Source organism: Anarhichas minor, unplaced genomic scaffold, assembly GCF_050575085.1.
Source record: "Anarhichas minor isolate MPS153535 unplaced genomic scaffold, ASM5057508v1 ptg000052l, whole genome shotgun sequence".
Lineage (NCBI taxonomy): Eukaryota > Metazoa > Chordata > Actinopteri > Perciformes > Anarhichadidae > Anarhichas > Anarhichas minor.
The window spans coordinates 1216509-1233821 of NW_027466498.1; the positions used below are offsets into that span (position 1 = coordinate 1216509).

The 17313-nt window shown below is 41.1% G+C and overlaps 1 protein-coding gene across 9 annotated transcripts in view; it reads right to left on the reverse strand.

Moving 5' to 3' along the window:
* Positions 1 to 17313, reverse strand: part of usp32 (ubiquitin specific peptidase 32) — a 58086-nt gene that overhangs the window by 26867 nt on the left and 13906 nt on the right. For all 9 annotated transcript variants that reach the window (XM_076075398.1, XM_076075397.1, XM_076075395.1 and 6 more), the window contains 5 exons: positions 15024 to 15151; positions 11247 to 11352; positions 8412 to 8530; positions 6535 to 6694; positions 60 to 191 (listed from right to left, as the gene is read on the reverse strand). In XM_076075398.1, coding sequence (XP_075931513.1) covers positions 60 to 191; positions 6535 to 6694; positions 8412 to 8530; positions 11247 to 11352; positions 15024 to 15151 — 645 coding nt within the window. The remainder of the gene's footprint in view (positions 1 to 59; positions 192 to 6534; positions 6695 to 8411; positions 8531 to 11246; positions 11353 to 15023; positions 15152 to 17313) is intronic.

A 17313-nucleotide genomic window follows, 5' to 3' on the forward strand; every position in this document is an offset into this window, starting at 1 on the left:
ACCTGTATGCACTTGACCCCCACATTAGACATAAAAAATACAGGTTCCTACAGTCTTACCTTCACTCAGTGAGGCATGGATGGGAGGAGAGACCAGTGGGACAAAGGTTTCCAAGTCAAAGCGGCCGGTTCTGGACTGGGCTTTCAGTAGCCAGTAGCGCTTCTCCAAGTCGATAATATCCGACTCCTCCACTGCAGGATCGGAAACGGAGGAAGCCAAAGTCAAACACATACTCAGTGCAACAGTATTCAGAGGGATCAGTTCTCTGAGTTCTGTAGTGTTGTTCACAGATGTAAGATGTAAGTTAAACTATTGGAGTCATTACTTACACGTAAAGCTATGGTTAGCTTTCAGTCTATACTGCATGTGAATGTGGCTGACAATAACAATACGATTACACACGTATGTCCATGTAAAATGTCATAATGCAATGCAGCTGTAACAGCCTTATATGTTTTCAAAATAAACATATATGGTGAGGCTCATGATGCAAACGCAGAGGTCAGTTCAAGTAGCAAGATGATGGGTATTTAAATACATGTAGCTAGGGTGGATAGCAGGATATTGTATACTATCGGTAGGTACAATAAGGTACAGTATATGTAGTCCATATCATATAAAAGTTAAGGGGGGGGGGGCGCGACACAGAAGATAAAACAGCAATGCGATACGGTGGACGTATGAGTTGCGGTTTCAGTCTTAGAACTGTTAAACCCCCGATTAATTAATTTAATTACGTTCATTATTATTAACCATTTGTTTCAAAGTTTATGAATGGACAGAGTCCTGTTCTTGTATTCACCTCCTGCTCTTTTACGTCATGTAAAGAGCAGCCTACCTTCTTTAACAGAGTAAGGGATGCAGAGAAACCTGGTAAACACGGCTAGCTATCTCATAATGGACAATCCTGATTCCTTGGCTATACTATATGTATGTAAATGGTTTCTAATGTTTTTTTATGATTGTGTGTGAAAAAACCTCCCCATGACAACTGTGTAGCCGGATAAAAGCAAAAACCCATACTTTATCAAATTCAAGGGTCAGACTAAAACTGAAAAAGAAGTCAAACTAAGTTGGCTTCCACAGCAGAACAGCAGACCGAGACAAGTCCAAACACACTGGGATTCTAATAAACCTTTACAAACATGCTTGATGGAAACTGGTACTAAAAGGATTAGAAAATGAATCATTCAATCCTTTGACAGACAATGAATCAACAACAAGTTACATGACGCAATAGTTACAAATCAAGAAACCCAGTTATGCTGCTGCGAATGAGAGCACTTACAAGTTGTGACAAGGTGAGGAGCAGATTTAACGTGATAGTGGTCATGATGCCACAGCAAACCCTAGCTGGGGTTATGTAACCAATGGGTGGAAGAGTATTTGACACAGATCAGACCAATATAGCATATGCGCCTCTGCCAGGGTCAATGAACCAGCCTCCCTCTTTCAACATGCTAATCCACAGCTTAAGGTAATAGGATTCAGCAGCTAGTCAGCTAGCCTTTGGCACAGAGCCAAACCATATGACAGGTGTCAAGTCACAGAGACAGAAATCAAATGGCAATCAATTCCCGGCAGATATCAGACCGTGGCTTCTCAGGCAGGCGATTTAACGATTTCCTGAAAGCTTGTTTTCAAGCTGCTGTTGGTCACAGTTCCAGTCAGATGGGAGGATGACCGTCGTGGTCGGCTGCTGGTGAAGCAGCACACGGGGAGAATGGACTGTCTGTGAGGGGTGTTCCTCTCTTATCCAGGTTCTGACTCCCTGTTGTCCAGAGGTGAACATCAGCGCAGCTGTAGTTGGCCTTTTTACCGCCACGGTTCAAGTCTGCTTTCTGACGCAGACGTTTCAATCTAACAGATTAAGGGGAGCACTGAGTACCAAATCAGTGATTTACAATGTGAAGGGGACTATATGGAAATGGAATGGAGGCAATAATATGAGACTGATAAATGATTGAGGACTATATGGACTAAGGCATGGACCGAGCGCTTGAGACTCATGACTACCTTTCCATCTCAAAGCTGAATTGGAAAGTGCAGCTAACTCAACAAAAACAGGGAAGAACATGTCTGAGGCAATAATCATAAAACACGCACACGCTCACCCACGCAAGACTAAAAAGCAGAAGAATCAAGCTCTGAATAGCAGCTTCATTTAATGCATCAGTGATTAGTCCTGGTAGATAAGGAGGAAAATAGGTACTTGTGTTGGTCATGCTGAGCATTCCTCATGACAGCTGTGCTACCGTCTGACTCCTAATCTAGAAAAGTCATTACCCGGACTATGGATCGCCTCGTGCACATCTCCCATCCATCTTAGCTTCTACTAATATCAGTGTAGAGCTGGAGGTTACATCAGTGTAGAGCTGGATTTCAAAGCTTTGTAAAGGTGGCAGAATTAGAGTGTGGCAGTTTACTCTGGCAAATGCTTAACTACCTTAACTGCATTAGTGTTAAATGAGCGTAAAGGGCATGTGACGCTGTTGTAAAGTGGAGCTTCTAATGACGACCAAGACACGTCTGGTTTTGAACGGAACACTTTACTTCCTGAAACTGCAGTATTACAACTGTTACAGTGAACAGACCGCGCTTTTGCACCCGACATATGATTTTTCACTTATCATCATCATTGTTGTTAGCATCAATAAGCACGTAGCATGCTACTTCTCGCTCTTCAAAGTAAAAGCACTTCCTGTTTCATGCTATTCATAATAAAAGTAAATCAGGTCAATTAAGCTTCTCACATCTACAGCTTAACAACATAAACAGTGTTACACAAGCAACATGAACCATATTAATAATGTTATGCAACCAAAACAATTCACAACAGACGCAACCTTTTGGTACTTGACTGTTTTCAATCGTAGGTTCTACGAACACATCTTGGTTGTTACCATGAAAGTTCTGGAGGTTTGATATCCAGCCCTATTCACAACAATGACAAATATACATTTCTATTCATTTCTCTGTAAACCAATGACAAAACTAACCAGAGAAAGTGCCCTTATCTATCAATGTGAATCAAAAGGGTGAACAGCCAAACATAGTTCAAACAAAGCCTTCCAATAATGGCTGATCCAGAGGAGAGCATGAACATCAGTCACAAGGTCTCTACACTGAAGAACAGTCACTTTACTGCTGCCGTCTCTATGGCAGGGGCCTCGTCTGGACTGATACCCACCTAGAGGTGCGACTCTCCCCGAGTGACAGCAGAGATACCATACCATTATCCAGGGAACATCCTTAGAGAGGTGCTGCCACAGCCAGCATGTACCATAGCAAACACCCCGCGGCTCACAGAAACTACGTCATCCTGTCCTCATGGCCGTTATTCCCACAGATTTCTACGCTCATAACACTGTGACGGTGTCCGCTAGCAAAGGATTCGAGCTCTGTCATGAGTCAAGCTTCGCGTTCTTGTTCTGGCAAGAGTTAAGAACCAGGTTTGTGTCTGTCACTCTCTCTCCCCAACACACACAGACACTAAGTTAAGAGGATAAACTGGGAGCAGGCAGATTAAAGGCAGCATCCAGCTTTCTTCCAGCCCTCTGTCCTTAATTGGCAAAATAAAGCCTGGCTAAATTTACTTGTCCGACAACTTTTAAAAACTGCATTACTGTCAACGTTTACATGCACACTCGCATTCTACTATTATTCCGAATACGACAGCCCCCATTTCTGGTCGGAAAGAGAAAAACACACTTTTAAGCATCATGAAGGACTTGAATATCAATGAAATCTAAATATCGCCATGCCGACCTTTTTGAAGAAGGTGCTTGAAGTAATGAAAGTAGGAGGCTGTGTTCACACGGGCCAACAAGTCTGCCACCGGGGGAAAACTTTGAAAAAACATATTTTGATGTAAAGTAGCTAAATGGCACATGCAGATCCTGACGTTTCACTTTTCCATAGTTTGACCTAATAAACGACACGTTAGGGCATCGACCCGAAAAAACACAGCCGAGAATGAATATGCACGGCTGCATGTAAACAGGATTTTAGTGGAAAATTAATTTTCATTAAGCATGTAAACAGCTTATTAGGAATATTGTCTGTTTCGTAATAAGGGCAAAAAACTGGATATTTGGTGCACGTAAACATAGTCACTGTCGATTGTTTTTATTTTCCATGCACTGTCCTAAAAATATGTATAGCACTGGAAATAAATGAATTTCTACAGTAAATGGTCTTACAAGGACGGAGGCTAAATGTTGACATATACAACAACACAACTTCTCTTGGACTTGCAAATATATGTATCTTGCCAACATACCACAGTCACACCAACAAGAGGAAGGAACAACTGCAAAACAGGTTGTGAAGCACAGTCCAACAACCGCGCCATGAGTCCACAGGTGCCACATTTACCTCCTTATGTCCAGTAACTTCCCCACTAGAGTCATGTTCTGGTCATGTTCTGTCCTGTTGGGGTCTATAAGACCAGCAAACAGCCATCAGTTGTTTTGAGAGAGAACTCTGCCAGCTAATTCACTATATACTGACAAATACAAATCAAATTCAGTATTTCCATGAACAAGAAGGTCAATAAAAATAAAGGCAAAATGTTTGAGTGGAATTTACGCCCGTTCTGATTCACTTGGCATGACTTCATTTTCTGAGGTCATTTTAATAAAGCAAAGAAACAACCATAAAGAATATAGACTGCTGCCACTCAAAGGTTTGGGGTCACCTGCCACAAAAGCTTGTTTCCTTACAGTCAGTTGGCTGAGAGGACTGCTCTATAGTTCTGAATTGTCTTTCATGCTTCGAGGTTGTTGTCCTCTTTACAAATATATGATATAAAAAGGGTTTACAAAAAAGGTCTTGTTTTGTACATGGAGAACAAAATGCTGGACAATGGTTCAATGAGTCTGACAATTGTGAAGAGACAAAGATCCCTCTGAGCAACAGTTGAATAAGACTAGAAGAATAGAAGAAATCGGTCATTGGTGAAAGAAACTAACTGGAAGCTTAGCATCAAAATGTATGCGGCTTTAAATAGGAACAGCTTCCTGTTTCAGTGTCACGTGCACAACAATAACAATAATAATAATAATAATACAGCCAATAACAAGCTGCAATATTATCAGGTGTGTCTCTTAAGCAAAGCTATTCTTAAAACATCACAATAGAATTAGAAGGTTGGTGTAGGGTTAGCACTGTTGGAAGATCAGCTGAACACACTATGGGCGGACAAATCACAGTTTGAACCTCTTCAATGGAACCTTTTGGGCGGAGGGCCCAAAGAAAAAACGGCTACCCAAAATATTTAGAGCCCAAATGCACCGTTGGGTTCAGTAATGATCGAGGGTCACGTATGCTGAGACAAAAAATGGTTACGAGTATTCTCCCTGACATGTTACACTGTTTGGACGTGGGTTTGAACCTTTTAATTATTCTTTTTGGGCCAAAACTGTTTCAAATGAAAATAATAGTCTGAATTGTACTTTTTTTGGTCTCTGTTGAAATAGTCATTACATCACAGGTGACCCCAAACTTTGAACTGTATATTTACAAATGATCTGCAGTTGACCCCTGAATAACTTGAGCAGCTGAATACCATCCATGTTACCACCGGTTACACCAACATTAGGCAAGAATAACACCAGCCACTCAAAAGGTTACTGAGAGTCAACTGTGGCAGGTGAAGCTGTCTTCAAATAAAAGAAATACGGATGTCACAGCTCTCAAGCATCTACAAACACATTGACTAGTGCAGTCTGCAAGGTGCAGTGCAGAGGGTGTCAGAGAGGAAACGGAGGGAGGAGAGACACCTGGTTTGGTGAAGGAGAGAAGGATTAATGAAAAAGGGATATTTGAGTGAAAGGAGGAGAGCGGATGAATCAGGGTGATACGTTGAGCTTGACAGTCATTTCCTGAGCTGCCACTGATGAGGCCAAAGCCAAGTGAAAGTACTTCTGAGTCCTAGCAAATAAACTCAAATCAGACAAGCTAAAACAGGCTTATATTAGAAACATGTCTTTATTCCTCACTGTTTTTAATAACATGTTACAACACCTGACTTATGATCTGCTCCAATTTGATCAATTCTCAATATTTCCTCCATGTTTACCAGCTGTTGTTTACCTGTTTACCTGCCATAACTAATTCTACCAGTACAAGGACAGTCGTGTCCTACTCTGCTCATCTTAGTTCATCAATTTAACAGAAGTACTGTTTCCATTCCAGCAGTTCCAAGGGCATAAGCCCCATTATTATGTTGTGTTTTATGATCATGTCTCAGGTATGTCACCAATAAAAGCTTGGTATACCTGTACAATAATGTCTCACATGGTGAATTCAGCACAATGTATATTTCCACAGCATTGATTCCACTAGTAAGACAATGTAGTCATGTCATACTCAGATGAGTAGCACAAGTTACTGTTCCCATTCACAAATTCATTCCAACGCTGCTTCTTTCTTTTTCATTGGTGTTGAGCTACTGTCAACAAGTAAAGACATCTGCCTGTGTGGACGATGTATGCAGACACATTGATTGTGTCGAGTGTTTTCGGGACTCACAGTGTGTGACGCCAGCCAGTGTCTGGTAGAAGGTAGGCGTGTCGCTGTCGTCTGTGAGCGTAACACACACTCCTCCAGACAGAAGCCATCTGGATAAAGTGAAGGCCTCCTTGTTCTGTAGCAGCCAGTTCCTGAAGCGCTCATAGTTCACCTTGTCGCCCTGTCACAGCACACAAACACACACACGTCAGATGTTAAGCGGGTCAAAAGCAGAAGATGTTCCGCATGTGTCGGGACTCTGTGTCCCCTTATTTTTCATATTCACTCAGTTTCCAATACAAATTACTGTCTGAATTCAACTTTAAATACAGTGAGCTCTGACTTGGAAACACCTTACAGTACCAGGTGGTTTTGATAGAACCAGTAATACCCTGTATTAGATTAGATATGACTCCCTAATTACCTTGTTTTCAATTATTTGGAAAGTTCTGACAAATTTTTGAATACTTTAAATGCTGCATACATCACAATCAAAGTTCCATGCACATGAATTGTATTAGACTGTAAGCAAAAACCGAAAAATCTTAGAGGTGGACATCTCAAAAGCAGGCAAAATGTAATCAAAGCTATCCACATGGGACAAGGGATGTAAAATACACTGGAAATGTGGAAATTAACCAACAGAAGAAGAACACTCTGAGTTGACGGCAAAATGGAGAGAATGCATCTAACATAACATATTAATAAGGAATGTCCATAACCAGTACTGGGGCCGATTCTGGAATATTTTCACGGATTGGTATCTCATTTGTAACGGACACTGACAGATGCTTTCGTCGACAGTAGGAAGTCATATCAGCTGTCACTAATTAATGATAATCTCGAATTTAAACTTGATTGTCTGGTTAAAGTTCTCACTGTAAACCACCATCTGTAGTCCGTTGACTTTGTTACACCACTGAACAACCAAGAGTGGACTAAATGTATTTGTAGTTCAGGCATGTCCAACTGAGACATTTGTCTTCTCTCTAGCTCATTGTGTAATGTCAGTCTCAGCAGTGGTATTCTCCCAATTGGGTCAAATTTAGAGTGCTACACTGTGCCTTAAAGCTGCATTCTCTCTACTGTTCACCAGGGGGCGACTCCTCTGGTTGTATAGAAGTCTATGAGAAAATGACTCTACTTCTCTCTTGATTTATTACCTCAGTAAACATTGTAAACATGAGTTTATGGTCTCAATCTCTGGCTTCAAGTCTTCTTCAAGACAGCATGATGTTCATTTAGTAAATTATGGTCCATTTAGAGTCAAATAGACCATACAATGCTTTAGGGTGTGGCTATCTTATGATTGACAGGTCATGACCACAGTGTTGTCTTGTCTGCAACGTGTTTTTCATCTTACAAATTCAACCCTTTCACAGTTTGTTTTCAGTTCATGAAAGTTAATTGTAACATTTTGATAACCTAAATATGTATTATTCAGTGTTCAGTTGTTCTTAGCTCCACCCTTCTGGTTCCAAAAAACCAAGAAGGCAACGGCCGAAAAAGCTAAGATCGACTCAGTATCAGCGTGTCCCCGGATCAGGGTTCCTATAAAACTTGATCTGGATATCCCTGATATTAATGTTATCGAACAGTGTGGATCTTTTTTGTTTTACTGTGTTGTACTTACCGAGGCTATTTGTGATAGATCATGATTTGTACTCAAACAACCTGTAGAATAACTCACTGTACTGTCAGACTTTGTATCATACCTGTGGAATTGGCTCCATGTGGCAAACGTAACCTTTATGACCATGTGACTGTACTGATAAAAACAAACTAAAAGATATGAGCCAAGCAGATAACGAAGGTGATATGCAAGTTATGACTAGGATGGTTGTAGATGTTCATATGTATATCCATGTGGTGACAGGCAGCCTGTGGTGTTTGCTGACCTCACTGAAGCACTTCTTCAGGGAGGTCGGGACTTCTCCATCCAGGACCTGCAGAACTGCTTCTATATCTTCCCTGGCTGCATGTCCACCTAGATCGCTGGCAAACAGGCTGAAAAGGTCTGTGAGCGCGGAAATACACGCACACGCACGCACACGCACACACACACACACACACACAAAGACTGTCAGAAGAGATTTCAGCTTTATCATAAGAGGGCAGGCCTCTTGGATGTAGCAGCAGTAAGGACGACAGAAGCTACAATGTCAATAACGTCCTGATGGATTAGCCTGCATGCAGCACATCCACCACAGCCAGAAGACCAAGACTAAAGAGAGAGACAGAGAGGCAGACAGAGGAAGACGAAGAGACTAAGCAGTACATTTGGGCAAAAAACATCCAATCACAGCTCTTAAAATGCTGACGTACACTATTAAGGGGAGGCAAAACATGAAGATGGGGCTTTGTAGAAAAATATATTCAGTAGCTTAAAATCAATTCAGTCAAAGTTTGGGACATTTTGGGATGAATTCAGCAGTGACAGTGCAATGTTTTGTTCCCAACTGTTGTATCAAAGTATTCAGAATTTGCTGCAGCTCTGATTTGCGCCACTGGCTGGCTTCTTCTCCATAGCAACAGCAGACAGGGGTTCATGTGTAGCATTTAGAGGCATCCGCTGCGTCAAAAACATAAAGCTACAGTATAATAAAAGTATCCAGGAGACTTCTGTTTTATATTGAGGAACACTGAGGTTACATTTAAAAGAAAACTTGAAAAGATAGGTGGAAATACTTTAGAATCTGCTGGTGTAACTGCTGCAGGAAAATACTGCACAAGCAATACCAACATTGCTCTGGCTTGGCTTTAATTCAGATAAACTGTTAGCTGATGAGTTAAACATTTTGTTTGTCATGATTTTACTAAAAACACGGAATGGATTAAAGAAAAACCTGAGGGCTCCTCCAGCTTTGGCTACTGATATTAGAAGTGAGGACATTTCTGATATTATATGTGGCACGGTTCTTAAAGCCGGTGCTGAGCATTATTAATGCTAAAGACTAAAACCCTGCAACATTAAAAGACTTTAGGAAAGTAGCATTTTACTGAATTCCATGATCCTTCCACCATGGAAAAAAAAACGCCAATTTGTGGAGGAAAAAGAGTTCTTCCAACGTCTTCTCCGAGACGACGACCTTTTATAAAATTTGTATCTAATGAGTTCTAATCGGGCTCGGATGCCTCCTCCAAGTGGCTGATAAGATGTCAGGGAGGAGTAATGCCTGATTGATGCTCCTGTGGGTGCGTGTCTATGCGAGCTGTGCGGCCACATCTCACACATAACAACCATACATAGCACTGAGGGGGATTGCCTGTGGAATATCATTTCCTTTTGATTCGGCCCCGTGGTTTTCAAATCCTTAGTCAGTCGGCCTTTGATTTATTTGATGGGCGTGATTCAATAATTCCATATAAGTTTGGCCGAACACAACTCCATAGCTGGAAATAAAATGATGGAAGAGTTGGGTGATGAGGAGGAGCTCCTGTGCCTACAATCACTATGGTTGTTGTAACGGATGTGGGGAAATCCCACATCACCACTCCGATGTCCAATCAAAAGTTTGACTTCTAAGTCTAAAATTCAGATGATAATACCCACATCTTCCTTTGATCTTCTGCATCAGTTGGCCTATAGAGAAAGTGCAGCAGCATTTCCTTTAAACCCGACTCCCAGCCCTCGGTCCAGGCTTGTTCTTGGGCTCTTACACATGAACAGAACAGAGCTCTGGATTCTGCTGTTAGTGTATTTTACAACTTTTAGGACCTAACAATTAAAATAAGGGCTAGTCAAGTGTTTGTACTGGGAAGTTCTAAAAATAAATTATACACTGAGGTACAGACATCTCTTGCCAAATGTAAGTCTATGGAAAAAGTCTTTTTGGGCCTCATGGCACCGTTTGGCCACTATGTCAAATTAGCTTCAAAGCCTGGCGCTCCTCCTGGGGGCTTCAATGTACTGCTGTGGATCGGGGCAGCAAAATGTGTTTCAGCCACCAACAGTTTCTTTTAGTGTACACTATATATTCTAAATATTTTCACCACTTCATCTTGCTGTCAGACAGCCCTTTCTGAACTGAAGCCTATGTATCCATCTATACTGTCTTCAGAGCCAAAACCAGACATTGTAACCTCACAGAACACGATAGTTGCTGGTCTACCGTTGCCTCGATTGGTTAGATTCAAACTAAACTAAACTTTCAAAACCCAAAAGTCCCACAATAACACAAACAGACTAAACAACTTCCCTGTTCAGTGAGGTGACATTTTTGTCAAAGGAGTCTTGTGGCTTTGAAGAGATCATAGATAACGTAGTCAATATAGAGCACACTTGAACTGAGATTGATTTCTTTATGTGAGCCTTTCTTTTAGTCGGCTACCTTACGTTTTGTCCACAGCAGTACAACGCTTTGCTTCCATGCAGTAAGTCCTGTCTGCTTCTCCAAACTGCTGCAAATCTAGAAGTCTATGGATCAGTACATATAACCTCAATACCCAAACCATTCCTTTCATCAACACTTGCACTACACATACAGAAGGGAGGACTCACACTGTAACTGTATACTTCAGAACACTTACAGAGTAAGACCAACTACAGCATTTGCTGTAAACCCGTTTTCTGACAATGATATGAAACATGGTATTTGTAGTTTATGGTCATGGGTGGTTGGAACACCTATCTATGGAGCTAACATCTATACACTGACGTTTAGGAGAACAACAAAAAAACAAGTGTATATTACCAACACAGACTTCCTGTTTACTCATCAGGAACAACTTACACTTGGCCTTCTCCTCATCGCGTCCTCTGGTCAGAAGCACCAGACCCACGATCAGATTGTTGAAGTGCAGCCCTTTGGACGAGCCTCCGAATGAGGTGTAGATCACCTGAAACACATGCAAAACACGGCACAATGTGAAAACAAATAGAGAACCGCATAATCACCTCATGCTCACCCTGTATCCAACATGATCAATAAGTCCATTGATTTTATTATAGCACTGACAACAGGGAAACGAGTGGATGCGTCACCAGTGATTTCCTCACGTCCACATCAATGCAACTGTATTTAATGAAAAATAAAATGGGTTGATATCAACATCACAAACACCTGGAATATCTCCTACAATCTAATAAAGCAGCTATGCAATTAAGGCGTTTTAATAATGTGACGCATATTATGAAGTAATGTGCTGAGAATGAGAGGCTTTGTGTGAGGACATGTCCCATTGGCCAAACATAATTCATACTTATGTAGCAGAACAGGCTAATGAGCTGTTAAACAGCCAGGGTAACACAGAAAGGATTACTTTGATTATTGTGGGGACACCTTTGTTCTAAAGTTATGTTTGAGTCTTTGTTTCTCTGCACGATTGTGGCCAAAATGATAATCAAGAATATTTTGATCAATATTGAGATCAAGGTTATTCATCACAATTATTTATTGATTCCAGGACCATAATATTGTATTACACTTTCCCCTTTTAACAAACAGAACACTGCTTTCACTTCCATGTTGTGCTCTGTTCCTGGTATTGTTTAAGACTCATTCATCATGAGTCAGCATCTCATCAGCATCTCTAAGAAGCAAAATGTAAAGAAGATTGAACCACAACGTTTGAAGCTAAATGTTACTCTTCTACTCTGGACTGCAGTCGCAGCAGTAAGGATCGTTTTTTACAGACAGCAGGGGGCGCAACACTGCACGAGCAGCGCCATAACAGATAGATCTTTACTTTGTATGTACACTTTTGTTCTTAAAGCCCCTTTCAATTTGAGAGAAACTTCTGTACATGCTAGGTAAATACAGCAAACACAGCAGCAACATTTGTGAGCTTTGTGAAAGATTGTAGAAATAATTCATTTCTTTCAGGTAAAAATACAGGATGAGAATAATACTTCTGTTTCTGATACTGGCGTTAGAATCATATTAAAGGTTGCTTCATGAGCCAGTGCCTGTCATGCTAAAAACTACAAAAAATTAAATGTATCACCATCAGCATAAAACTGTTTCTAACAGCCTTCAAAAATGTAAATGTGCTCAGATCTGTACTCGGGGTCCTGTTGTCATTTTACTAAGCTGCACTCAGAGCATGAAGAAGGTTACAAAGCAGTGTGTGTGTGTGTGTGTGTGTGTGTGTGTGCCTGAATGCATGAAGTTCACTTGTATGGACGTGAGCTGTGGACAACTGTCCATGTCAGTGGGTGACGCACAGCAGAGGAGCTTCCCTTGTGGTTTAAAAAAAAAGGGGAAGTCAAGAGTGTGTCCTAGTTCTACACCAACCTCACCCCATTCTTATCACAAATAGCTGCAGTGTATTGATCTATCTATATTCATATCTTCTATAGTCAATGCTTCCTGTTTCTGGATTAGGCCTCGATGGAAGAACTTTCCGCATTCACCAATTTTTTCGTGTTTTGAATTTTCTCTGAACCACAAGTGTTCCAGACCTGTCGTAGAAGTCATGTGCAGTTAGTCCGCTGCTATTCAAGCCTACGATTTTCACGAATGTATTCACCGCTTTTTTTCAGTGACACGGCATTAACAGCACTCGTTATCTTCTCTCAGTCCTTGTCTTTAGCAGGTCCCTTTATTCTGCTGCTCAATTCAAATACACACTTTCCTCTATGGATCTCTGAAAGCAGGACTTCAGTATAGCACATATAGCATATATGTGGGGCAGGATGCTTAGCCTGGTATTATATATATATATATGAATGCTGAACTGAAATCGATGAACAGCATTCTCACATACTGTATATATATATCATTTACAATTCTTATGACATTCATCATGTTTGCGCTGGTCATTTAAACACGTATCCGAGTTCGGAGCGTTTTTTTAAAATCTGACATGGCACACTCGTACAAGCCCACCGTACCAAAGAATAATAATAATAATAATGTATGTAAGAAGATGTGGAAAGGTTACAATGTGGTCCTATTTCCAATGGGTGGCACAAAAGGAGCATATTGTTGTAACAAGTGTAAATGCTGAGCTTCATTACACAGGTTTTCATCATACATGAAATACATATGTATACTTTATTTATTATTATGCAAGACATGGCCTTTATTACTTAGGCTTAATGTTATTATATTATTATATTATACCTTCGGAGCTCTGTTGATTTCTCAAGGAAAGAGAGTGAGTTCATATGCTTCCATTGCTGGCAATAACAACAATAATAATGATTATAATTAACATTAATATTAGGAATTAGGGCTGTACCAATTGTTTCGAAGCTTCAATAATAACACTGACATTTGAATTGTTATCAGTAACCTACAGAAATACTGCGGGCAATAGTCCCCTTTAATCTACTCTCACACACAACGAGCGACGTGGCACTCGGATATACGGATATATTGTTGGCAGTGCGGGGTAAAATCCTCAGGCCATCAGACAGGAAAACGGTACTACAGAACGACAAATGAAGTAAGGTTAGCATATGATTGGATAGAGCTTCATGCCCACGAGTTACTATATCTACTTCACTAGCTACTAGGAACAGCTTAGTGAGTTGCGAGTGTCTGGTCGGATGAGGGAGCTACGAAGGATACGCTGAGAGCTCCCTTGTGATGGACGATGGAGAGAGTGTAAAAAAAAACATTGGAAGAGTGAATATGACTAATGTTTCTGACAAGACGAAGAAAATTATCAATTTGAACATAGTTAATGACATGATATACATGACAGCATCGTGTCTGCTCTCTGTACGATGTAGAGAATAACTGAATCCGTTTAACATCTTCAATGAAAAGAAGAATGTGTTGAAACCCAATGTAGACTTGGTGTCACTGAGATTTCTGAATATTAACAAGAACATGTCTGCGTCTCGACTGACTGATTAGGCTCGGCTTCCTTTGAACTGTCAGAATGTGCAGCAGCCATGTTTCTGTTTGAGCAGACCAGCAGTAACCTTAGATCTGGACCGCTGTCACCGCAGTAACTGCTGCCATGGTGACAAAGGAAAAGAGGAAGCAGAGATGCTGAGAGAAAGAGAGAGAAGACGCATGCTCTGATGTTCAATAGTAAATGGACTGCATTTACATTCCCATATCTGGACTTGCTTATTGGCCAGTAAAGAGTAACGAACCGACACCAGTAAGTTGTATAGTATGCAAGGCTTTTACCCGATCGGTACTGAGCATGTGCAGCTCTCAATAGAGAGGAAAAAGGAGCGAGAGGGCTCGCTCGTTAGCTACCGAACGCTCAAGCAGCACTCTCAGATACATCTTCCTGTTGGTGTTCTCCTGGTATCCTCTGCTTGGAACCGCTAGCTAATATTACCAAATATTGATCCCTATGTCCCACCACACACACACACACAACAATATCACCCAAGTCTTCTCCACTTTGAATATGTACTTCATCAGATATCCTCTCTCACATCAGTTCTACAGGACACACATATTGCAGGGGACACTGGATGCTCACCCCTCACTTAACCTATCCTATTGTTGGTGGCTGCCTTCAGCGTCTCACTGTAACTATCACTTTAGATTAACCATCATGGTCAATGGTACACGGCGTGTGACATTACTGTGGCTTACCTCTGCAACTTTAGGGGGAACTCCATCTCCCAGCACTTCCCTGTAGAAGCACTGCTGGGTCATGTAGTAGGTGAGGCCGCTCGTTCTCTTGAAGGCATCTTTCAGCCGCTTCAATTCAACATCAGTGACTAGAGAGAAAAAGACAGGAGAAGAAAAGAGATCATAAGCAAACTGTTATAAAACAATCTGCTAACAGGACCAACAGTAAGCACAGCACAAACAAGAGCAGTGTAATGCTAATGGGACTTTAACAAGCACTGTTTTCGACTGAACAAAGATTTAAGTTTGTCCTGAGTAACCAGGACATTGTTTTTGGAAAGTCAAGTTGTTAATGCAATTTTCTAGGAATTATCAAAGTCTCAAAATTCCCAGAAACAAAAATAAAAAAAATAAAAAATAAAAAAATCAGGAACATATGCAACACTGCATATGATTAGGAAAATAAAACTGAGACAAAGGTTTTCGTGTTTTGGGTGAAACAAACCAAAAATAGACCGACAAAATGCTCAAAATGTCTCATCTCACTTTTACGTGCGCACGCGCACGCGCACGCAGGTTTACCAAAAACAAGGGCTTTGAACTGAACAATTTCAGTCATCAACACTTGGAAATCTGACTGAGTTGCAGCTTCCATGTGTTCACACCTCAGCTACATGATCAAAATGTCGACAGAACTTAATCGATGACCCACAGAGCTGATATGTGAACGATGAAAAAGCAATAATGAATAGATGGTCATGATAGCTCAGCCCATAACTCACGGCCAATGTGCCATCAATAGTCATATTTCAGTCAGTCAGAGTCAAATGCATCAAAGAATTGACCATTTGTAGCAAACGGTAACAGAGACAGAAAAAGGCTCTGCTGTCAGACAGAGCTCTTAAAGTATCCGAGCAGCAACAAGAACTCAGTTTTCATACAAATCTAAGCACATCAGAATGAGACTGATGATGAAGGGAGCTGCAGCAGCAAAACACTGCAGCATGACGGTAGAGCAGTGGTGGTGAAAAGTGTCAGGTTACAGTCGGCTTGTTTGAGATGATGCAGGCCTGAGCACGATCGATGCAAAACAACGCAGCACGTTAGATCTCTGCCTGAGTTTATCCTGACCTGCTTTGGCGTCATGGAGACATAAGCTAAGACAACCCCATGAGATCAGGGCGGCTGCAGTATTGGAACCAGGCACCTCACTTGTTATCCACCATTGTGGTGTCTGCAGCAGCACCAGACAGTGAAGTGGCGTTACTGCTCTTGGACAGGTTGGTATTTGTAAAATACTAGTACAGTGTAGTTATTACATTTACTCATTAGCAACCTTGCTAATGGCTGAGAGTAATATGTAGGCGACGTTAACAACCTTGCCAACGCCAGGATGTGATATGAAGCCAACGTTAGCGACCTTGCTAACAGATGAGTGTAATATGTAGACAACGCTAATGACCTCACTAAGCGCTCAGTGTAATATATAGCTAACATTAGCAACGTTGCTAACAGAGTATAATATGTTGCCAACGTCAGCAGCCTCAGTAAGGGCTCAGTAACATGTAGCCAATCAGAGGGGGGGGGGGGGGGGCTTGATACGTTAAATTTAATCATTAACCAAAGTGGGCCTGTATAGACAAAGCCTGTTCGGCTATGTCTTACAGCTGTTAAACTGAATTTTAATAAAACAATTTTGGAAGTTGAACTTTTTTAATATTTTAATGCATTTTTATATTTAATTCATCAAGTATTGCAACATATATTCAGTAACTTGCCTTGTCCTTTCAGACAAATAGGGAATACAATATTAAATAACAAAACAAAAGGTTAAATGCTGATTTAACATGCCCAAATTCAAGCCTCCTTTCAGGACCATGGATAGCGCCACTTGACCAGGCGTGCCAAAACACCTATTTAGAAACTTCAATATTTAATAGAAAATAATGGAAATACAGACAAGTCATCAGCTACACCTCAGCAGGCCTCTCAACTTCAACTCTTTTCACATAGGACTGTTGCTACACTTCTGCAGTGGCAAAGATGTGGAAATGTGTGTGGAGATCTGTCTGCACCACTCTTTTCACACTGTGCCTCAGTAGCAATGCAGCCTCCACACAACCAGTCAACGGCAGCGCCCAATGGAACGGACAAGACTAGCTGTAGTTAGGACAGCTTCTTTAAAAAGAGATGCTACATGGTACCATCATGGATATTTTTGGGAATGTATCGCACTTCTTCTACTCACTATCACCACTTTTGATCTCTCTCTTATTTCACCCAAGCAACCACAACTCTCCATCAACAATCA